General features: G+C 42.2%; 2 protein-coding genes across 2 annotated transcripts in view; both read left to right on the top strand.

Annotated features, from left to right (window-relative positions):
* Nucleotides 1-7485, top strand: part of cfap299 (cilia and flagella associated protein 299) — a gene marked incomplete at both ends in the record, with an annotated part of 72431 nt that extends 64946 nt beyond the window's left edge. Inside the window, 2 exons of the mRNA XM_079222550.1 lie at nucleotides 4101-4230; nucleotides 7393-7485. Coding sequence (XP_079078676.1) covers nucleotides 4101-4230; nucleotides 7393-7485 — 223 coding nt within the window. The remainder of the gene's footprint in view (nucleotides 1-4100; nucleotides 4231-7392) is intronic.
* Nucleotides 7486-11859: 4374 nt separating this feature from the next.
* Nucleotides 11860-16304, top strand: bmp3 (bone morphogenetic protein 3; the record flags this gene model as incomplete). The annotated part of the gene is made up of 3 exons (XM_079221737.1): nucleotides 11860-12136; nucleotides 13196-14133; nucleotides 16113-16304. 3 exons carry the CDS (start codon nucleotides 11860-11862, stop codon nucleotides 16302-16304), a joined length of 1407 nt encoding a protein of 468 aa, XP_079077863.1.
* Nucleotides 16305-21736: the final 5432 nt, after the last annotated feature.

Here is a 21736-nt window from a genome sequence, read left to right as displayed (position 1 = left end):
TCCCCACACAGCTTGGACTGTTCACATGTTTTACTGGAGGGACGGATAACTTTCTAAAGCTGGCAGCAGATGGTTGACATCTGAGACATCAGATGGCATCCGGCGTCTCATTTGACATTTACTGCGTCTTGTAGGATTAAAAACAGGAGAGTCGACTAGTGGTTGACGATATTGGTAAGAAATCTACTAACGCAGTCAATGTCGTTAGATATTGTGATGTAAGCCAAGTCCAAGTCAAGTCTCAAGTCTAAGAGAAGTCCACATTAATCAAGACAATTTGAAGTCAAGGCTCAAGTCGAGTCAATTGACCCAAATCCAAGTCCTAAGTCATTGGAGACAAGTCCAATTAATTTCCCAAGTTAAAGTCCGTCCAAACAAGTCCAAGTCAAGTCTTGAGTCATTGGAAACAAGTCTAAGTCAAATCCCGAGTTAAAGTCTGTCCAAACAGGTCAAAGTCAAGTCCCAACTTTAAGTCCATCAAGACTGAACCAAGACCCAACCAAGTCTTAAGTCAAGCCAGTCGACACAAGTTCAAGTTAAGTCTCAAGTAATATGTGTCAAGTAATTCATAGCCGAGTGGAGTCTTAAAGCTGGAGTGTGAAACCTTCAAATAGTAAACGAATGTCCGTTACGTTCAAGCTCTTTCCAAACGAGTCCACACAATGCTGATTGAGCCTGTCGTCTCCAGGGAAAGCCTTCCGTATTTTGCACTGGCACACCGGTGATGTGCTTATCGTCAACCAGCTGAAGCTAAAGGGGGAGAGAAGTGGGCGGGACCTTAGCGACCGTAGCGGAAGCTATATGGATGAAACCCCTAAGGAATGCTCAAGAAAAAAGTATGGTGTGGAGGCTCCAGATTAAAAAAAGGAAACTCCGCTTTCAGAGGAAGGACCAAAGGGAAATAAACAGAAAGCAATCGATGGCGAGGACAACCCTTTCTTAGGCAGAGGGCGATGTGGGGAACTCACCTGCAGGGTATACGTCTTCAGCATGTGATGACAGTGTTTCTGTAATTACTCTCACGGCCAGAGGGGGAAGACAAAAGTCCTCGACCTTTAAGTTCGTCATTTGAGAGGAGAACAGGTCAAGTATCAAATTAAAGTCTATCAAGACGAGTGTAATTCTGTCAGGGAAAGAATGAAAGTGACTCAAGTCTAAAGTACTCAATTGTGAGTCAAGACACAAAGCAAATGGATTCAATGGAGTCATCAGAGGCTAGCATGGAGGTGGACTCTGAATAACTGTTTTAGGGAATATGAAAAGTGACCAATCCAGGAAAACTATATTGCCAGAATCCCAGCAGTAATGTCGGACGCTTTTGCTTTTGGCTAGAATATGCTGGCCGTATTCATGGTCATTAAAAAAAGCATTCTGAAAAATATGTATTTACATTTCCCAAAACTCCATCGGGGGTTTTGTAGGCTTTGGACAGGTCACATGGGTACGGTTTTATAGTGCTTGTACTATGTCTTTGCTTATAATTTGTAGCGAGCGGGCTTAATATGTTGCAGTCCGAACATATTTTTATGGCTCGGATGCAAATCGATGTTTGCAAACCTGGACTTTTATGTGCCATGAGAGATTACCTCTGAAACAGATCCCGCAGAAAACACCTCGACGCTGGCCAAACAACCCAAAAATATATTTCAAAGATCGCAAAGTTCTCTCAATGTGAATGAAAACATTTTGAGTTGTATTTTACATAGCGTGGGTCATTAATACTTTATACCTGCTGTTCATCATGCATTGGCTCCAGTAAGGGAAATATAACCTGCAGCATCTTGGCAACGCTCCATTATATTATGGTCCCATATTTACAACTCGCTGCTGCAGCTTTGGCCCTCTCCGCTCCCCAACACAGCATACCTCTTCCCAGATTTACACTGAGCTTCCTCCCCGAGGTCCAACTTTTTTTCTTGGACCACAAACTGCTACTGGGGAACAGGCCGAAGGCCCGCTAGAGCAACCTTTGGCGCGTCGAAGAGTGTGACATGTGGAATTGTGTTACCGCTATCATAGCTCTTCACAAAAAGAAAAAACCCATTACAGGAACAATAGCAAAACGATTTTCATTTTGGCAATATCGTGAAAAAAGTAGTTTGAGACTTAGATAATCAACTAAATACAGATGGGGCAGTAAAGCTCAATCTGGCCCATTATCAACCATCTTATTGTGTTCACCTTGTGAGTCTGTGTGTGTGTGTGTGTGTGTGTGTGTGTGTGTGTGTGTGTGTGTGTGTGTGTGTGTGTGTGTGTGTGTGTGCAGACTGGAGCACGAATTACTTTGAGACAGAAATATAATTATAAACACCTGGCCGTCTGTCTGGGGACAGAGTTTGTCACCGCGATCGTGTCACGAAATATAGTCACGAAACTTTATTGGTGTGTTGTTGAAATTAAAAAATGTTGGCCCAAGACAATAAGAGACCATTGACCAAGTCCCGAGACGGATTTCGGTGTTGCTGCTTTGACCCCAAAAGTTTAACCAAAGTGTTTGCGTCTTTGGTCTCCTTGCCTTGTTTCCTCTCAGATGAATCCAAACTTACCGTGGGAACAATGTAGTAGTCAACGCTCCCTAAATGAGGTGTTTTCACTTCCAACTATCCTCGTAATTCACGTCAACAATGAGAGAAGATCTGCCAATTTAGTGGCTAGAAAATGTCCCGCTGCTGTGGATTTTTTGTCTTTTCTTCAACAAACTGCCAGAAAAGCTTTGCTCGATCGATGATGTGAGACGGATAAATGCTCCCTAATTAAGTTAAATAGCACATGTTAATAAATCACATCCAAAATTTGATCCACACGCTAAATGTGTTAATGTGACCTGAAGGTCCAATATGTTTTGCTCTGTCACACTACTATTGCTCTGCTGTATCAAGAATAACAGAAACCCTAAAAGTAGAGCGTGCTCCAATCGGATGCAGTAAATGAATCGGTCATTTATTTTGGAATTCAACCCTTTTCTTTGGTTTCCACTGCTTATTAGCCACAGCTTTACTTTAATGCCTGGCTTGGCCTTTTCCAACACGGCACTCTCACAATCAAAAGTGGAAACAGACCTCTTACCTTTCAGCCTCTCTTACAAAAGATACTTGACTCTGCAGGCTGCTTTTCTTTTTCTTTTCTGCAAAGCAAAGATCTTTCATGACCTGCTGTTGAATATCAATACGATAACAATTGCTGTGCAATGCTCTTTAATCCGTGACGTTTTCTTTCTTCCGTGAAACATGCAAAGTCGTGACCTCGGTGTGGTGCTAGTGTGTTGTTTTAAAGCGTCCTGCTGTCTGAGCCCATAAAGGAAAGATTTTGTGAAAAAAGCAGAATGCCAAATGTTCAGGCAGTATGCACCACTAGCACTGAGCATCTGTCTTTCCTTCTTTATGCAAAACACATGTATTATAACCAAGTTTAAAATATTTTTTGTATCACATTCAAAAGAGTTAAAACTGAACCTTTACAGACTTTGCAGCGAGTCAACCATCAACCAAATGGAAAACAGAGCCTGTAGTAATCTGTATTATGTTGCAGTAATCGAACAAGCCAATCACAGACCAACATAAAAGAAAACTCTTGACGCTTTTTAAAAAATGAAGGTGAAACTCAAGTCAATTTCTCCAAATGATTGCCAATCATCTGGCACCTGCTACTAGGGATCGACAGACTGCAACGTCAGCGGTAATACAGATTTGCTGGTTCCTGGTTCACATAGTGTCTCATTCAAAGCTGACCTGTTTTAAACTCTTCGACTAGAAATATAACCATGTCACCACCCGGCATGAATGCTATTGGTGGCAGGCATCCTTTCATTGAAATACATGTTTTCTTTTTATTTGTATGCGTTTCTGTGAAGCAACGAGCCTGTGTGGGCCCACAAAAGCAAAAACAAACCAAAATGGCCGGGCAACACAGCCACTGCAACACAAACCTACTGTGTGGCATGTAGCTACCTTTTTTATACTTTTTTTTTTAAAGAGCAAAAATGTAATCTTTTCAAATAATTATTTCCAAATAAGTTTGCTTCCAAAAGTGAGAGAGGGATGGCTTCCACTGCACCACTGCATCGAGTAACTAACGTTTACTGTTTACCTTTTTCAACACAGCTACTACAACTGGAAGACACAGGCGTCCACGTCCAACTCAAGCCCAAACTTTGAGGTGATTTATGACGACCCCAACGGCCTTCTCTTCAAGAACAAGATGGACAAAAAGATTCTGAATGTGGACCCATTGGTAGGTTGTTGTTGTTGTTGTTGTCCCACTTTGTTTTTAAGCCCCAGGGAGACAAATGGCACTGCTAATTAGATCAGTTCACCTGTTCCCCGGCTGTAAAAGTGTACCAGGACTTCTTTGAAAACAAATGTTGTTGTCTCTGTGGCTCAGGTGACTTGCCATGTACCCACAACATCCTGTTTGTCTGCCCGAAAATGACAAATGTTGAAAGTAATTTTTCAGGGAACCTAAACTCTTAGAAATAAAGGTGCTAACTAGAACCATGTAGAGTTCTTCGGCTTGTCCTCATAGGAGAACCCTTTTGGATGTTCAACCTAAAACCCAACATTAATTATACCTACAACCATCTGTGAAAGGTTCCCCCAGAATCCCCCTATGAGATTCTTCAGGTAATCCTTTATGGTGGTTCTATACAGGATATTTCCACCTTCTGAGGGTGCCAAGGAGCCACCCAGATGGGTTTCTACGGAGAACCCTTTTAAATTCCAAGAGTTTGATCCTATACCCTACAATCACGGTTCACAATCACAGTTTTTGGGGTTGTGTGGGCGTTCTCTTTTAATACCTATGTTCACAACAATCCTCGAAGAACTGTTTCTCCCCACAAAAAAAAAGAAACGATTCTTAATCAAACATTTGGTTCCCTTGTGTGGAAAGATATTTCCACCTGCACAAAGAACGGAGGATCAAGGGTATGAGACAGGTGCTTCCTCCACACTCAGAGTCTGACAGAGGCCCTGGAAGAATAACGACTGACAGACTTTTTTTGTTTTTTTTCACTCCAGTTCTTTGCTGGGGGGGGGGGGAGGGAAGTAGTTGGCGTGGGGTTGAACTATTTTGAAATTGCAGACAGAGCTGTGGGGACTGCGTTTTTGAGGCTGAGCGCCAAAATGGCAGCCTAGTGTTCTAGCTGCGGTCGAGCACCGCCCCGACCAGGCCCGTCTATTAAAAACACAAGAGGAAGGCACAGGAAGCCAGACACAGCAAACCACCCGTGTGCCCAGAACCAGAACCCAGCTCAGCTCGGCCCTGTTTGGGGCTCGGCAGCGCACAACTAATCCGGCTTCCAACCCACCATGAGCTCACGAGCTGCTGCTCGTGTGGTCACGGATCCACAGTGGGAACCTTTCCAAAAATCAAGGCTTTGCCTCAACTCATTTTTGGGTGGTTTGTTTTGTTTTTCTGCCGTACCGTGACCACTTCTTCTATCGGAGCCAGAAAGTGGGTTGGGGGGTTTGAGGGGTTGACATATTTCTGTTATGACAATGGCTTGATTCAATCTAATTTTAAGTCACTTGGAGTGTTAATCACTTTAGTTTCTGTAAAAAAAATAAAAATAGTTTGCTTATCATTTAGTTTATCCAGCATGTGTCTTAATGAATTTTTTTTTTTTATTGCCATATTTTTAATGACACTCTTTTGAACTCGTGAAGGAAGACCGCCTCACTTATTAGGACACCCACAAGTGTGTTTGAGGTAAAAGTGTAAATTGAGTGTAATGGTTGGCTATGGATCTCACTCCCACTGGAAGCTTTTGACACACTTAGTCCTGAATAAATGCTCCCAGCTGGTAGTGGCTTCACATCTTAGTGGTGGGGCCGTGTCCCATTCGACAATCGGAGGAACATCTTGGAAAATTAACAATTACAGTCACTGTCAAATAATGTTGCACTTGGCCTCCCTTTTAATATACTTCTAAAGAGATGTCCTCTGGATATCTGGAGGTTTTGTTTAATAACTAACATTTTGTTGATGTCAGCTTTTCAAATTTTTCAAATTTGAATTACATTTTTTTTAAGAAAGTCTGTTCATGGTAATAGAGACCATTGCTGGATTGGTCTAAGAAATACTGGAGTTGTACTCAAGGAACTGACGACACATGATGGCGTTATGTCACACGAGTGACATGCCCACAGCTTTAGTTCCATAACAAGTGTTAACCCAGTGTTACAATGTTAACCACGTTTCACAGCGTTAACCCTGTGTTATAACGTTAACCCTGTGTTACAGCGTAAACTCTGTTTCACAGCGCTAACCCCGTGTTACAGTGTTAACTCTGTGTTATGGTAACCCTGTTTCACAGCGTTAACCCCGTGTTACAACGTTAACCGTGATCATTTCGCATCGTTAACCACACAAGAACATTCTTCATCAAGATACTACGCAAAAGGCTGCCCACGGCGTCATCACAGTTACTTATAGCGGCTTCTGCATGACGTGTAGGAATGAGATCATGTTGAGCATCGAATCTAATGACTGCTTGACATGGGAAAGATGTCCTGCATTTTTCCAAAGTCACTCAGAGAATAGCACCAACTCTGTATCTTCTTGTAGCTTCTTTTAACTCGTAGTTTGGGCTCTTAGGTTAAACATGCACTGTGTGGTTGAGTCTCATGGCTCTCCTGGCTCTAATTACCGCTGATATAACATGGTCGGTGGCTATTTTCAGTTAACAAGCTCAGATTTACACGACCTGCTCAGCACTAAATGGCGGGCAGAAAAAAGTTAGCAACTAGCTTATGGAATTATGCCTTTCAGAAGATGCCTGTAAATGTCTTTGCAAACAAACGCAGAGACGGGTGTTATGGGTAACGGCAGGTTGCAGAGGAGAATTGGAAATGTAAAATGTTTCCGGACCACCCTCGAGGACGTTCATCTCTGTCACTGTTAACAGTCACATGTTTCAGCTTTAAGTAGGGTATCTGCTAACATGTTGAAAAGCCAGCGGTATCTTTGGGAGAGTGTCTAGCCCCAAAGAAGTCAAAAATAGCTCCATGTTGCTTTAAAAACCTCACATGTCACTGTGTGTTTAGACTGACAGTGGAGCAAATTTTAGAGGAAGGTACAAATGTATATAAAACCGATGGAAAGGCACAAGAGGTGCCGGGAAATTGCTGCGTTCACACAGGCTGAAAATGTTAGCTTGAGACAAAAATGTTCCATTCCAGAGGAAAAAAAGAAAAGAAGTTAAGAGAAAAGGACTTGACTTGTTACATTTTATGACATTCCAAGTTTAAACTGTCACATAAACACACATTCAGGCACACTAAACATACAGACATCAAAAATCTTCATTTTTACGCAAATGAAGCAAAGGTGGAAATTCACTTTTATGGACTAAACGGGCCTTTCTCTAACTGCTCTCACTCTGCCGGGTTCCAGGCCGGTCCGGGCGAGGACTCCAACAGGACCTTCCTGCAGTCGGACCTCTACACCCATGCCGTCATCTACGACCACAGCATCAGGACTGTCTGAGCTTCAGAGGCCGCCGCCGACACGTCGGTACACATGGCTCATATTGGAGAGCGCTGGAAGCCTCTAATTTGACCGAGCTGCTGTAGTTGCACCGTCATTTACAATCTGTTGCCCTCATATCATGCATGCCATCTGGGTGGAGGTGCTGCAGTGAAGAGAGTGGCTTTAAACGGAGGGTTCCCAGGGGAAGAAGTGGATGGACCAGTGTGACAACTTTGCAAATAACCTGTGATTTCATGTTTTAATTATTCTATATTCCACCTAGTGAAGACCCAGTTTGGCTCTTATTTCTTTGACGTTTCCCGAAGGAATGGTGACCTGCTCGGGGACCCCGGGGTCGTCCCTTCGTTCGGTTCCTGGCATGTTTCGGGCTGTTTGTCTAAACAAATTAAAGGCGTAAGAGCTTTGAAAGATGACGGGGGTTTGCTTTTATGTCCTCCCCCAGGCTGCGGTAGCTCCAACTGGAAGAATGGGTAATGGGCTTAAAGCATTCCGCATGTTCCCAGATGTAAGACACACTTTACAGGACATCAAAGTGGTCTATCATTTACATATTAGTCATTCACTGTGGCATTTTTTATTTGTATTTTTTTAAATGGAAGACAACTCTGCAAATAACCTGCTCTAGGAATTATTTAGGAGGTGCAGAAGACTTTTAGCTACTTTTCTCCCTTTTGATTTACATTTTTTTCTGTTATTGAAACACATGGCAAAAATCAGCAACACCACAAGTAAGATTATCTTTGAGATAACACAGCCTTTGTTATTTGTTCATAAATTAGTTTTCTGTTTACTGTAGAGAAACATAATTTCCTTTAGTCAGAAGGAAACATGCATGTTCCCCATTCATTAAATTGCTTCCCAAAACACTTAAATAAAGATCTAAATATAAATGTAAAGTATTTGTATTAGAACAAAGTCCTGCACGGATGTACAGTGACGACAACGTAGTTTTCTTATGATACCATTACTAAAAATGGCATGAAGAGCAACAAAAATAATAGTCTTTAGAAGAAGAATGATGAGAAGAGACCTTTCTTGTGTCTGTGTGGGAAATATGAAACTACAGCCAGAAGCTGCTTAGCTTAGCGTAGCTTAGCATAAAGACTTGAAACAGGGTTTGGGGGATTGGGCCCACATGAGAGTTGCTGAAGTGCCGCATGAAGCACAAAAGGTTCCACTTCTGAGAATAAAATTCAGATGAAATTACTCGTATCTTCCGGGCGATCTTGGTCCTTTAGCTCCGCCTCCTCCAGCTTCATCTTATTGTGCATTTTACAACTTTGAGGACCTCATGATTTAAAAGAAGAAAAAAGCTATTCATGTGTTCGTTATCAGCTGATTTAAAGACCCGATGTAAGTCAATGATGTCATGTGACAGACCTGGAAGCTGTAATTACACAATTTGGTCACTATGTTAAATTGGCTTCAAAGCCCAGCGCTCTTCCTGTAGAGGGGGGTCTTTGCGCTCCCAGCCAAGACATAATATGATTTTTTTATTTAACCTTAGACCGAGCCAGGCTAGCCCCCTCCTGCTTCCTGTCTTCCCATCATGCCAAGATAACTGTCTCCTGACTGTAGTTTCATAAAAATGCAAAGACAGGAGAATCATTTTGAATCTTTTTTCTTTTTTTTTTTACCTTTTTCTCCGCAAATAAACCAAAATGTTCCAACATGTTGAGCTATTCCGTTGAACTGGCAAAGTGGAACATGCCTTTGTGCTTATTTGCTCGCATTCATTCAGCCGCAATTTATTTCTGAAAGTTACGAGGTTTTAAACAAATGAGTTAATTCCAACACAAACCTCTAATGCAGCTCAGCCGCCTGCATCTGTTTGTCTGTTTTGACTGAGTCGGACCCAGTTAGCCTCATTGAAACAATATGTGTGGTGACACGGGGATGTGGGTTCTGGTTCCGTAAGAGTAGGGGTTTGAGGAATGGGGTTTAGGGTTTTCTTAGTCAGTGGTGTTTTCTAAGTCGTGGGCCTGTGTTGGGGTGATGATGACACAAGTTTGTGAAAGTCTTCCGGAGTTTTAAGAAACATGGTGATTAACTGGGTGTTTGATGTAATGTTCTCCATCTCTTTGTGTTTTTGTTTTTGCGTGTCTTTAAAAATACATTTTCAAGCAGAATGCTTGTGTTGGGAGTGGGATTTCAACACAGCAGATGTGCACATAAATGAAATATGCACTTTTTAAAATACAGATGGATTGACGAACAAGCAACATGCAACGCTACATTTTAAGACCAAACGTGAAAAAAATATATATAAAAAAACACAAGTTGCTGGAACTCACCCAGACTGTAACTAGTGTCTGTAAATAGTAATGATTCCACAATAAAGTCTCATTTAAATGGTTATTTCCCCTCTTCATTTCTTTTATTGGGCTTTTAAGCTGTCGGGGCTTTTAACTGAAGCGTGGTTTATTAGCTTGAGGCCAGACTCGCCGCTAATATACACAACATGAGGTAAAGAGGTGGATAATGGCACCTAGATATTTACATGTATAGTCTTCTAAAACAAGCTCAGAGGAATACTTCTACCACAAAATGACAATTTGGATATTGATTCCTCACCCCGTGAATTCTTCAAGATTACTTTATTTTTCTCTCTGAAACTGCAGGAGTTGTGTGAGTTTTAACGAGGTGTTTTGATATCGTTTCGCTGTTGTCGACTTCAATTCCTTAAAGATATTGTCCGCTTTTGGTTTTGTCCAAGTTAATTGACATATACATGGTCATTTTATGGCTGAAGTATTTCTTCTATTTCATGTCGCTTCATGAAGGTTGGCCTCAGTTTTAACACTGTCTTCATGCGTTTGGCATTAATAACCAGCAGCATTTGAAAAGTTATGCATTGACACAAATTTGAAGAGATGAGAGTTGTGCAAAAGCACTAAAGGATTAGTGACCTGGATTCATACATTCGATACATGTGTCTGGGATGTAAAACGTCATCCATCAATGTGTTCAACTGCACTAATTCACCTTTATTCAGATTGTTTAAATAACTTTTACGGCTTCTGCAGTCAAGTTAAACACAGCAAGTTGGTGTCTTCCAAAGTTATGGTGATGGATCTTTTTTTATCTCCTTCATATCTTACAGGGCAGGTCTGGCGGGAGCACTGAGCACTGATTCAGGTTCTGGCCTCCAGCTCCAGACTTCACTCTGTTGCAGTTTAAATTGATCCTCTGCTACCCATCTCCTCCCGGCTGAAGGGGTTAAACCTGCTCAGTGAGTTGACTGCTATGAAGGACATGGCATGCTAATATTATTGCCATCAGATGTCCAAGGGCGGGGAAATACCCTAATCATTTCCTCCCGAGTGCCCCTGAAAGAGAAGCCCAGTGGCTGGGTGTTTAAACCCCGCCTGGATGGGCTGTTTTTTTTTTTTGGAAGGGGGGGGCACAGTACAGCATCCGGATCGGACCGTGATGGTACAGGATGTGTGTGCTTAACCCCATTGAACTAAACTAAATAGGGGAGAGAGCCTTTAATGCCGACAATAAGCCCGCTCATTCAGCAGCGCGGCCCAGACGCACAGCTCTGCGGAGTGGAACATTACGCACGGAGGGGCTCTGTGGCAGCAGCCCAGATACCCTCCCCCCCCCCACCCCAAAAAATAATCACCTCAATAAATCGGCGGAATGTCCTTTTAATAAAAACTTTTTTTTTTTTTTTTAAAGATCCGTCTCGAATCAACTGACAAAACAGCTCAAGTTAACATTTGATAATTTGTCCCCAGGCTGAATGTGCGTAAAAGTATCTTGAACAGGAAACTCTCTCTCTCTCTCTCTCTCTCTCTCTCTCTCTCTCTCTCTCTCTCTCTCTCTCTGTGTGTGTGTGTGTGTGTGTGTGTGTGTGTGTGTGTGTGTGTGTGTGTGTGTGTGTGTGAGTGAGAGGAATACCCAGCTGGTCCCACAAGTCCTATAATACCAAGCACAACATGCTTTACCTTCAATGAAAGCTGAGACGGGAGGACGGTTGGCCGCTGGTCCTGAAATCAACTCGGAGTTTGGACACAAAACCAAGAGCGTCGCTGTTTTAGCGGCTTAGTTCTGCCGCATCTGTTCCGTTACACCTTATGCTGTGCGCCGGAACTTTGATAATTTACTGACTGTCGCACGTTTAGACCTGCAACTTTCCAAATTACAAAAAAAATACTTGGATACCCTTGTTTTTTTTCCTGCCCACCTTCCCTCTCTTGCTGTGTGGTTGGTGTCAAAAGGTGATGGTATCATTTTCTAAGAGGGGACTCCTCAGGTGATGATATGTCTTTTTGGAGATAGGTGCCACTTTTTGGAAACGTGCTAGGCTTTCACACAACTGTGACTTTTTTTGACTCTGCTGCTACCTTTGCTTTTGGGTCCAGCATGGCTCTCCACTCTCAGTTTGTGGTCGTGCTGCTGTACGGATGGAGTTATCTGTGCGTTGGATACTGCGCGATGCTGAAAACGGACAGTTTCCCCGACAGACGAAAGGTGGATTTTACGCGTTCGGAAGATAATAAGCAGCCCGTGAAAGACGAGCTGGATCTGCTTTTACAGGATACAATGACGGAACACATGCAGATGCTTTACGCGAAGTACAACCGGGCTGGGTTCCCCTTCAAGGACGGAAACACCGTCCGCAGCTTCAAGGCGCACTGGGGTAGGTGTCCAAACCTTTTACGCACGTAACACCACTTAGTTAGAGGGCTTTACGCACACGCCTTGTATACATTTTGGTTCATACTGGATCTGGTAACATCTTCTGCATTCAAGTGAAATAATCTGCACTTTACAAATGCACCGAGGTGCGTTTGTCGCAGAATGTGTGCGCAATTTAGGCAATTAAGAAAAAGCCGTTTAGCATTTAAGAATAAACATGTTTGTTATCCTGGTTTCGGTTTTATAGCATTTCTTTTTAAACGTGAAAACTGGTGACGTTCACATTCCCGTGCTGAAACCGAGATACACCTGTTGATCCAGTCGCGGGACTGTGATCAACCTGTTGCCCTTCTCCTCCCGCGCAGGCAGCAGAAACTCCGCATCAGATCTTTGAATGCAAAATCTATTTTTCCCCCGGACACCTTTTGTTTTTCTCACATTGAGATTTCACTGTAAAATAGTATCAACCCCCTCTTCTTTCTCCCTCGAGCCAACATCTGGCAGCTGCCCAGCCTGCCTGCACACTGCGGACGCATTGGAGAGGTGTTTCACCGCAGTGAGCTTTTCTGCATTTAAGATGCCTTTTATTAGTGTTTCCACTAAGGGACTTTTGCTAATAACTTTAAATCTTATATTCTCTAAATTGCTTTCAGGCCACGCTGTGTTATTATCACTTGGACGCGCGTAGCATTAAAGACGACCAGTTTCCACACATCGGGTCAGAGTTTGTGAGATTATACTGCCTCTTATCGGCTGGTGGCGGTATGTCCGAATGTACATAAAGGGTCAGTTCAGCCAAATCACAAACAGCTTTTCTCACCTCTCTGAATGCCACCATGCGGATAGTTCTGGGAGATGAGTGGAATATCAGTTGTGTAGTTTAAATAATTTAAATAGTATATACTTTCCCAGAGGCAATATGGTTACTCTGGATGAATACTCAGGTGAACAAGTAAAAACATATATACTGACATATTATTGTGATTGTTGATGTGTATTCAATTAATTTGGTGAAATTGATGTACAGCTGTGTAAATGATATCATTCATCATATGCACAGGTACGATGAACAAGAAGCAGCTGCAGATTTTCAACCTCACCTCCCTCACCAAGTCCGAGGACGTTCTGTCCGCCACTCTTCATTATTACATCGGAGACCTTCAAAACAGCACCCGCTGCTCCCGCTCCAAAGGCTGTGCCCGCCACGGCCCTCGGAGGCACAACCACATCCACATGGTCATCTGGAGCTTCGCCTCCGTGGATAACAAGATAAGGACTCTCGGACACTTTCGGCTCAACGTGTCCACGCTCTACAGGGACTTCATCTCCTGGCAGTGGAAGGACGTGACCCGCGTGGTCGACCAGGCCAAGCACCACGACGAGCTGCTCATTGGGATCGACGTGGTGTCGCAAGGGCCCCAGCCCTGGAAGAAGCTCCTGTCCGACCGCTCGCCCTACATCCTGGTCTACGCCAACGACTCGGCCATTTCGGAACCGGAGAGCGTAGTGGCCACCCTGCAGAGGCACCACCCGGTGGGAGGGGAGGCCTCCATTTCGCACGGCTTCCAAAAACTGGGACTGCGCGAGCGGCAAAACGACACGGAACAAGAGCCGCCGCCGCCACCGCCGGCACCCAGAGGCAAGCGCTCGGTGAACGTCCTGCTCCCGCTGCAGAACAACGAGCTGCCGGGGCCCGAGTATCCGTACGAGACGCCCGGGTGGGACGAGGCAAGCCCGTACGAGCCCTTCGAAAACAAGCAGGCCCGCCGGCCGCGCAAAAAGACGCGCAAGAACCAGCGGCACAAGATGCCCCTGCTGCAGTTCGACGAGCAGACGATTAAAAAGGCGCGAAAGAAGCAGTGGAATGAGCCCCGGAACTGCGCTCGGAGGTACCTGAAAGTGGACTTCGCCGACATCGGATGGAGCGAATGGATTATATCGCCCAAGTCGTTCGATGCCTACTACTGCTCCGGGTCCTGCCAGTTCCCCATGCCGAAGGTGAGATCTTGTGATGCACTTCTGCACGGGTTGACCCACCTGAGGGGTCAGTGAGGGGAAAGCAGGCAAAGCACTCCAGATGTTCCACCAACATTGGTTTTTTTATTGGTTTATTTAACTTTTTTAGGCCTCTAGAATTGATTCAAAACCAGAAACAAATGCATCTTGTGCCAGTGGGTGACAATAGGACGTTGCCTTGGGTCTTTGGGGATCACAATTCAAAGGGGTTGGGAACCATTGATCTTCAACGGGTTTTGTTTCTTTCAATTTGAACCTCAGTTTTAAAACCTTCAGTTCTTTTGCCAGCTTTTTAATCTGTTTTGTCAACGACAATATTTATATAAATGTGCTTTAGACGGTCTGGTTCAGATACATATTAACAACTGATGCACTAACACACACGCTATGACGCCAGAACTCAACAAGTATGGTATACATTATGTAAATGGATAACATTAATATCAGAAGTCCCTGAAGCCGGTCTGTCTTGTATTATAGATGATAATGCCAAAGAAACTGACATAAATGTGTGCCATCTGCTTCCATCTTCAACTTCCAGGATAGAGTGGTAGCTCATGCTTTTATCTCCACCAGTTTATCTCACGCTTATTAAATCTTGGAAAGATACACATGAGAACTCAATTTATATTAAGAAAAGAATAAAGAAAAGGTTAGTCCAAAGTGAAGTCAGACTTTACTAAACATGCAGCAAAAAGTGGTCAAACTACAGACGATGCAATCTAAAAGTGACAAATAATCCAGCTCAGATGAAAAAGACTTCCTGAGGGGCAGGTGGCTGAGCTCAACATTTAAAATTCAATTAAACCATATCCGCATGCTCGCAAAAAACAGACACGCACCTTTAAGGAAGCAACTTGGTTCCTTTTTGAAAGAACTTCCAGAGAAGTGAGAGAAATAAAGAAACCTGTTAAACATCAGCTCCACCCCCCACATACACAAGATAGCATCACAGGTATTTTAAACACGGCCGGAATGCACAAGATCCATCCACTTAATTCATTACCTCGGAGTCGCCGGCCTTTGTAGTCGCTCGTAATTAGTCCCAGAAGGAGGGCCCGGGGCGCCCTCCTCCCGCTGCTGAAGGCTCTGTGCCGGAGATCCTGTGATGTTGGCCCCCGCTCTGACAGGCTAAAGTTTTAGAAGCTGCTAAATAGCTACCATTAAAAGTAAAAGGTGCCCCTGTCACTTATTGGATCCTGCTAAGGCATGAAGCAGCTGATCAGGTGTGTGAACTGCAAAAGGAAAGAGACGCAGATCTCGCTGCTCGTTGGACGCCCTGAACATCGTTACGTCAAGCGTTTTTTTCGGAGAAACAGATTTCTCGGATTACGCTCGTGGTTTTAAAACACGGGATTAACGTTGCAAAGTAAAACGCAACAACACCACTCGTTGCACACGTCAATTGGAAAATAAGTTTAGAGCGTTTGACCTTTTGGTTTTCACGCGGGACAAGAACAGCGGGTCTCCTGGGTGAAGGTTCTGTGTTTGTTTGACCCGCCCTCGACCCGGACTAGGATTCCAAAAACAAACGGAAGTGGGGAGGAAATTAGTTCCTCCTCAATGCAGTTGATAGCAATGAACTATTAACCCGATTAAAGTCTAATTTTCAGTATCGATGATACCCGATAGTGAGCCGTCTCTCTTCCAAATTAATTTTGTAAATGTGGTTTAAAAACAACCTGAATGTCTGCCCGCTTTTTAAAGCCCTGTCAGTCTTCTTTCTGTGATCTTGGCAATTAACTCGGAAAAGAACAAAACAGTGGCTTTAAGACCTACGTTGCTAGAAATTATCTTTAAGTGCATCTTTTAAAAAGGAAGTTATGTAACAAAACTGCTACTAAACCATCAGGAATTGAAGAGCATCAACCCTGAACCTCTGCAATACAACATGCCTGTGCAACACATTCTCCTCTGTACACGTTGACTCCTGTGTAACCAGTCTCGTCCCTCCGCTGCAGGCTCTGAAGCCCTCTAACCACGCCACTATCCAGAGCATCGTGCGGGCGGTGGGCGTCGTCCCCGGCATCCCGGAGCCGTGCTGCGTCCCGGAGAAGATGTCCTCCCTCAGCATCCTCTTCTTCGACGAGGACAAGAATGTGGTGCTGAAAGTCTACCCCAACATGACTGTAGACTCTTGCGCCTGTAGATAGTTTCAGATATATATATTTTGTTTTGTTATGTCATTCGATGCCTATTCACAGAAAACTCACAGAAAAAAAAAAGATTGACACGTGCAGCCCCCATAAAAAACAAAAAAACGGCCCTCTCTCCTCCCGTTCCTCTGGTCGGACACTCGTTCGCTTACAAACACCCGTTGGACACAACTTCCTTTTTTTTTTGCACTGGAGGAGAGTCGCTGCCTGTTGTTCCAGGTGAAGAGTTGGTCAACTGGGATGGAAAACACTCTATCGTGTCTTTATCGTTTATCGACTGAATCGTAAACTCGCTCATCAAGATATTAAAATACATACCGCTCGAGGTACAAGAGAGACTTTGAACTGATGCCTCACGTTTCTCTCCTCCAGCTTGAAGTTGTCTTTCGGTCACCTATGCTCGCACTTGCATGTTTTGTTTGTTTTTTTTGTTTCTATTTGTATGTATTTATGTCTGTACTATCACTGTGTTATTCACTATATGAGAAGTTATTGTGTAATTATTGGCTTGGCTGCTATAGAGAGATATATTAGATTCCAAAGCCAGAAAAATGTGTGACGTATAGACGGTACAGCAGACAGCCGTGTTTGTGTTTTTAGATCACTGCTCCGTTGTTGTACAGAACCCACGTTTTAAGAGTTTATTATATGCTGAGTTTTTGGAGGAGACCCCATTATACAATGATTTTTTATCCCGCCAAGAAAATTTCTTACAAGCAATGTCTGACACGGCATCTCAGAAGGAGAAAGTACGACATTGAACAAGGGTTGTCGCTGTGTGTAAAACCACAGGGATCTAAAACGAATTTGATGCTGGTGTATATTTTTTCCCCTGTTAACATTTATGTATTTACATCATAGAAAACACTTATAAACTATCAGAATACTCCAAGAAATCTGTTTTCATCGACTAAGATAAAAATATAAAAAAGTCAGTTTCAAGTACTGGACATATTGATGACCAGTACTTTGGTCCAGTATAGTGAGAGTGACTCACTCTGATGTCTGGAATCAGTTTTGCTTCTCTTTTTTTTGTGCAAAAATTCTGTGAAAAAATAGCAGGAATAAAAAAAACTAGAAGTTGAGATAGGTTGATAAAAAGCTATTGTTTAGAAAAACTGTGATCTCTAGTTTAAAGTAAACGGCTCTTAAGTGTTTCTTCTAATATGAACAAAAATGAGCCAGAGTCCCTCAAAATGATTAAAAATTGTGCCTCTGGGATTTTAACACCCACTTTTCACTCAGATTTTTTCATCAGATTCTGATAGAAAAAAAGACATACAATATAATGAGTGATTAGGAAGCGTCGATCTTTTCCTGGGTTGCATAAACCTGGAACATAACGGTAAAGAGCCGTTTTTACATAAATCATCGCGGTTATTTGATCACGTCCGGTCAACATTGAACAGCAGAGCAGTTCACGCGTTGCCTTGGGTTGTGCATAATGTCAGAGTTCATAAAACCAAATATTTATTCAGAGCAAATAGTCTGAAATATAGCAGCAAACCTGTTTTCTTTCTATGGACTTGTATATTGTTTGTTGTACATAGCTCACTCTACGTTGATGACAGTGTGATGTCTCTTTGAGATAGAATTGCCTTTGGGTGGATTTCTGCTTTTTCCAAACAGTGTGATTTGATTCGTCGACCTGTTTCGGAAAGACTGAGCTCAGTTTGCAATGAAGTTGAAGTCAAAGCAAGCAGCTGGGAAAAACGTTTTTTTGTGGTACAAATAGCCTACAATGACTGAACATTGTGCATATTATTTTGATAAGATCACCAGTGGAATTTACTCTCTCTCAAGTGTATTTTGAATAATACACTATTTTGATATTTCAGAGACATTTTTATATTGTGTCAACAGCGAAGGGCAGATTTCTTTTTTACTTTATATATATTTTGTACTGACACGTTTGTGCTTCCTCATATTGTGCCATACAGATTTTTTTTTATCAGCGAATGAAGCGGTTCCTCCGGTTGCGCCCGCTGACGAGTCTTCGTCGTAGCTTTTTCTTTTGCTGCGAATTGAGACTCGACCCCGTTTTTTTCTAAACTTCCCCGGTTGTCTTTCGGAAGAGATCAAAGTCATTCGTACTCAGTATATCAGCAGTTTACTCCACTTTACTGTTTAATCTTATTCTGTAAATTTTATGCTGTAGGTTAAAAAAAACAAAAACACAAATGCTTGTACAATAAGCTTCATAAAATATATTTGTATATGGAAATGACCCTTTAACATGCATCTATTTATTTTCTGTATGTTGCATATCTTGTACAGGTGTGGTCCCCCTCCCTCTGACATCTGACCATCCTGACAAAGCATTCAAAGAAATGAATAAAAAGTATGCAAGACTCACATCTATCAAGCTTTTTTACGGGGGGTTTCAAAGCCCGAAGGCTTCGGAGGGATGACGTACATTTTGCAGACCAAGTTTGCATCGCGCTGGTTTTATGGACAAAAAAAAACAACTTTGGAAAATTGCAGAAAGTATCAATATTAGTGCTAATAACAGGTATTCAACTTGCATGTTTAACTCAGCAAGATAATCTGAAAAAATGAACACAGATGATGCTATATATGACGTGAGGCTATAAAGGTACTACCCAGTGGTCACATGACTTCACATCACAGCCACGAAGCTGAAGGCGGACGAGTGTTCCTGGTGATGACTTGAAGCCACTTGTGTTAGCAAGCTTCACTTGAGGTTCATTTACTGACTTATTTTATGTCGGAGAATGAAATGTTTGTGTGAAAACACAGAACTTATTTCAGGCAGCTCACTAAGAAAACATTTAAAAAAACAATGATTTCAAGACGAGGGAACCGGACGTGGGGCTGCATGGTGGTCTAGTGGCTAGCACTGGCACCTGAGGGTCTGGACAGTCCTTCTGTGTGGAGTTTGCATGTTCTCCCTGTGTCAGCGTGGGTTTCTTCCGGGTTCTCCGGCGTCTTCCCACAGTCCAAAGACATGCAGCTCAGGTTAATTGGACTCTAAATTACCCGTAGGGGTGAATGTGAGTGTGAACGGTTGTATGCCTCTATATATGCCCTGCAGTAAACTGGTGACCTGTCCAGGGTGAACTCTTCCTTCTCCAAATGTCAGCTGGGATCGGCTCCAGCACCCCTGGCCCTGAATAGGATAAGCGGTTCTGATAATGGAATGGAATGGAACCGGGAGTGCAAAAATACAATAGAAAAACTTTCACTTTCGGCCAAAAAGCCAGCATTTAATATAAAGGTAAAATGTGTATTTTGTAGGGTTGAACTTCCCATTGTGGATGCTACCGTAATGCATGTTGTAAATGCGTGCATACAATTACAGTCTATCTTGTGAAATCTTGTAAACAGCCTATTTCTTTTGACATTTTATCCCTTTAGACATTCTCTTTCTTAGCACTAAAAATCTTTGGTGAACATGACGTATAAATATATATATTTCAGGCTTTGAACGGTTTGGCTACATTTGCAAAACTTTATTTTGAGGTACAGTTGAGGCATGAATCCACACACACACATTAAGCAGCAGGCCGTTCTGCTGGCGGACATTTTGACTTGTCGGTGCAGGAAAACAAAGGTTGATGATGTTAATATGTGATGGATGTTTTTATTTAGGAGCCCTGTAGTTTAATACCAATGTGCTCAGTACCAGGGGCGATGCTGGCCTTGTTGTACAGAACTGCTGCACACATCCCTGATTTCTTCAGCAGCTCAAGTAGGACGGGCGTTGGCTCAATCGCTGCAGTTTCCCTGGTATTTGAAACAAACCAGAGCTTTGTAGGCAAAGTTAAATTTTTTTTTTTTTTTGCAGCTAGCTAACTACATTCATGAAAATTTAGCAGCAAAAATGGAAACTAAAATAATATAAAGCATGGATGACAATGATGGAGCTATACTAGTTTTTTTATACCCTATTTTTAGGGCTCAGCTCGAAAATGTCATACCCAAACTAAAAAGGGTGTATCTCTGCAACCACTAGGGCTATTTAAATAATGGTGTTGGTGTTATAATAAAAGGCTACACATGTGAGATTGTGTTCAGATGTGTGCGTATCAGTGTTACTGGTTAAGAGTAAATGAAGATGACACAGCAAAAAGGAAAAGGTTTCAGGTCCGCCTAGAATAAAATCACTTTCAGGATGATTATTTCTTTGAAATGATGCAGCTGTAAGGTCCAACTCTAACCCAAATCATAACACAATATGTGAACATTCCCTAACCGACATCATAGCACAATATGTGAACATTCTCTCTGCAAAGGTTGATTTTGATAAAGTGAAGCAGAATAAAGTTAGAGAGGGTTTAGTACAGAGAGAATTCAGATGAGGTCTCCAAAATTTGCATTGAGGCACATCTGTGACATTTGAATTTTCTCATGTACCAAACCATATATTTCACTTGTATGTTACTTATGGTGTTCAATGCATTCAAATACAGCAGTTTTGGGCTTTTATTTAAAAAAAATCATAAAACAACCTATGATTTACAGTTTTATATAACAATCACTCAGGTATTGTCCTTATGGTCTAATTGGCATATTTTTCCTACTTTTTAGAAAAACGGTCACTACTGATCACTCGCTACCGTTTGGTTACGACAAATGAAACGTATTCCGCCAAACAACAGGAAGTCAAGTTAAATATATGAAGTTGAAATTAAGCTGGCACTGAATCAGTTACGTCATTACACACCCTGTGATTGCCAAGTTAAACTGTCCACGAGGAAAAAGGTCTGCACAAATTGGTAATAAAAATAAAAATAAATAATAATAATATATTGTCGACGCAAAATTTTAAAAAAATTAAACGGACCAATCTAAGAAAACCATTTGATTTAATTTACATAATTTAAAAGAAGCAGAAACTCCATCTGAAAATATGAACAAACAGCTGTATCCTGAATTCAGTCGTCAATATCTGAAGGCCACAGCTTCTGCAAGAATTTTAGGTGCTTACACACACACACACACACACACACACACACACACACACAGTACTGCACATACTGTACACACAATCACCACTCAATATATATATATATATATATATATATATATATATATATATATATATATATATATATATATATATATATATATATGATACACAATACACTCAACCAGGGTTAACGGTTCACATAGAGGAACAAGTAGCTTAGATTGTATAACTTGTGTTTACAGTATACAGTATATACATAGACAGTCAATTCCATGTAAACCTAAAATGTTTAAAAATGGAAAATACTTGAGCTCCTGAAAAATCCCCTCAGGTAAAAACCCTGAAGATGTTCTGCTCGGTTTCTCCTCACATCGCTCTGCTTGTTAAACATGGGATTAATAGTTGACTCTGCTTCAAAAAGGTAAATATTTCTTCGGGCACCCTGCCACTCGATGCTCCCACTCTATACTAATTGGGAGGAAGGTGTTTGTTAATT

The sequence above is a fragment of the Taurulus bubalis genome (genome assembly GCF_910589615.1).
Source record: "Taurulus bubalis genome assembly, chromosome: 8".
Taxonomy (NCBI): Eukaryota; Metazoa; Chordata; class Actinopteri; order Perciformes; family Cottidae; genus Taurulus; species Taurulus bubalis.
This window is presented reverse-complemented; position numbering and strand designations above follow the sequence as displayed.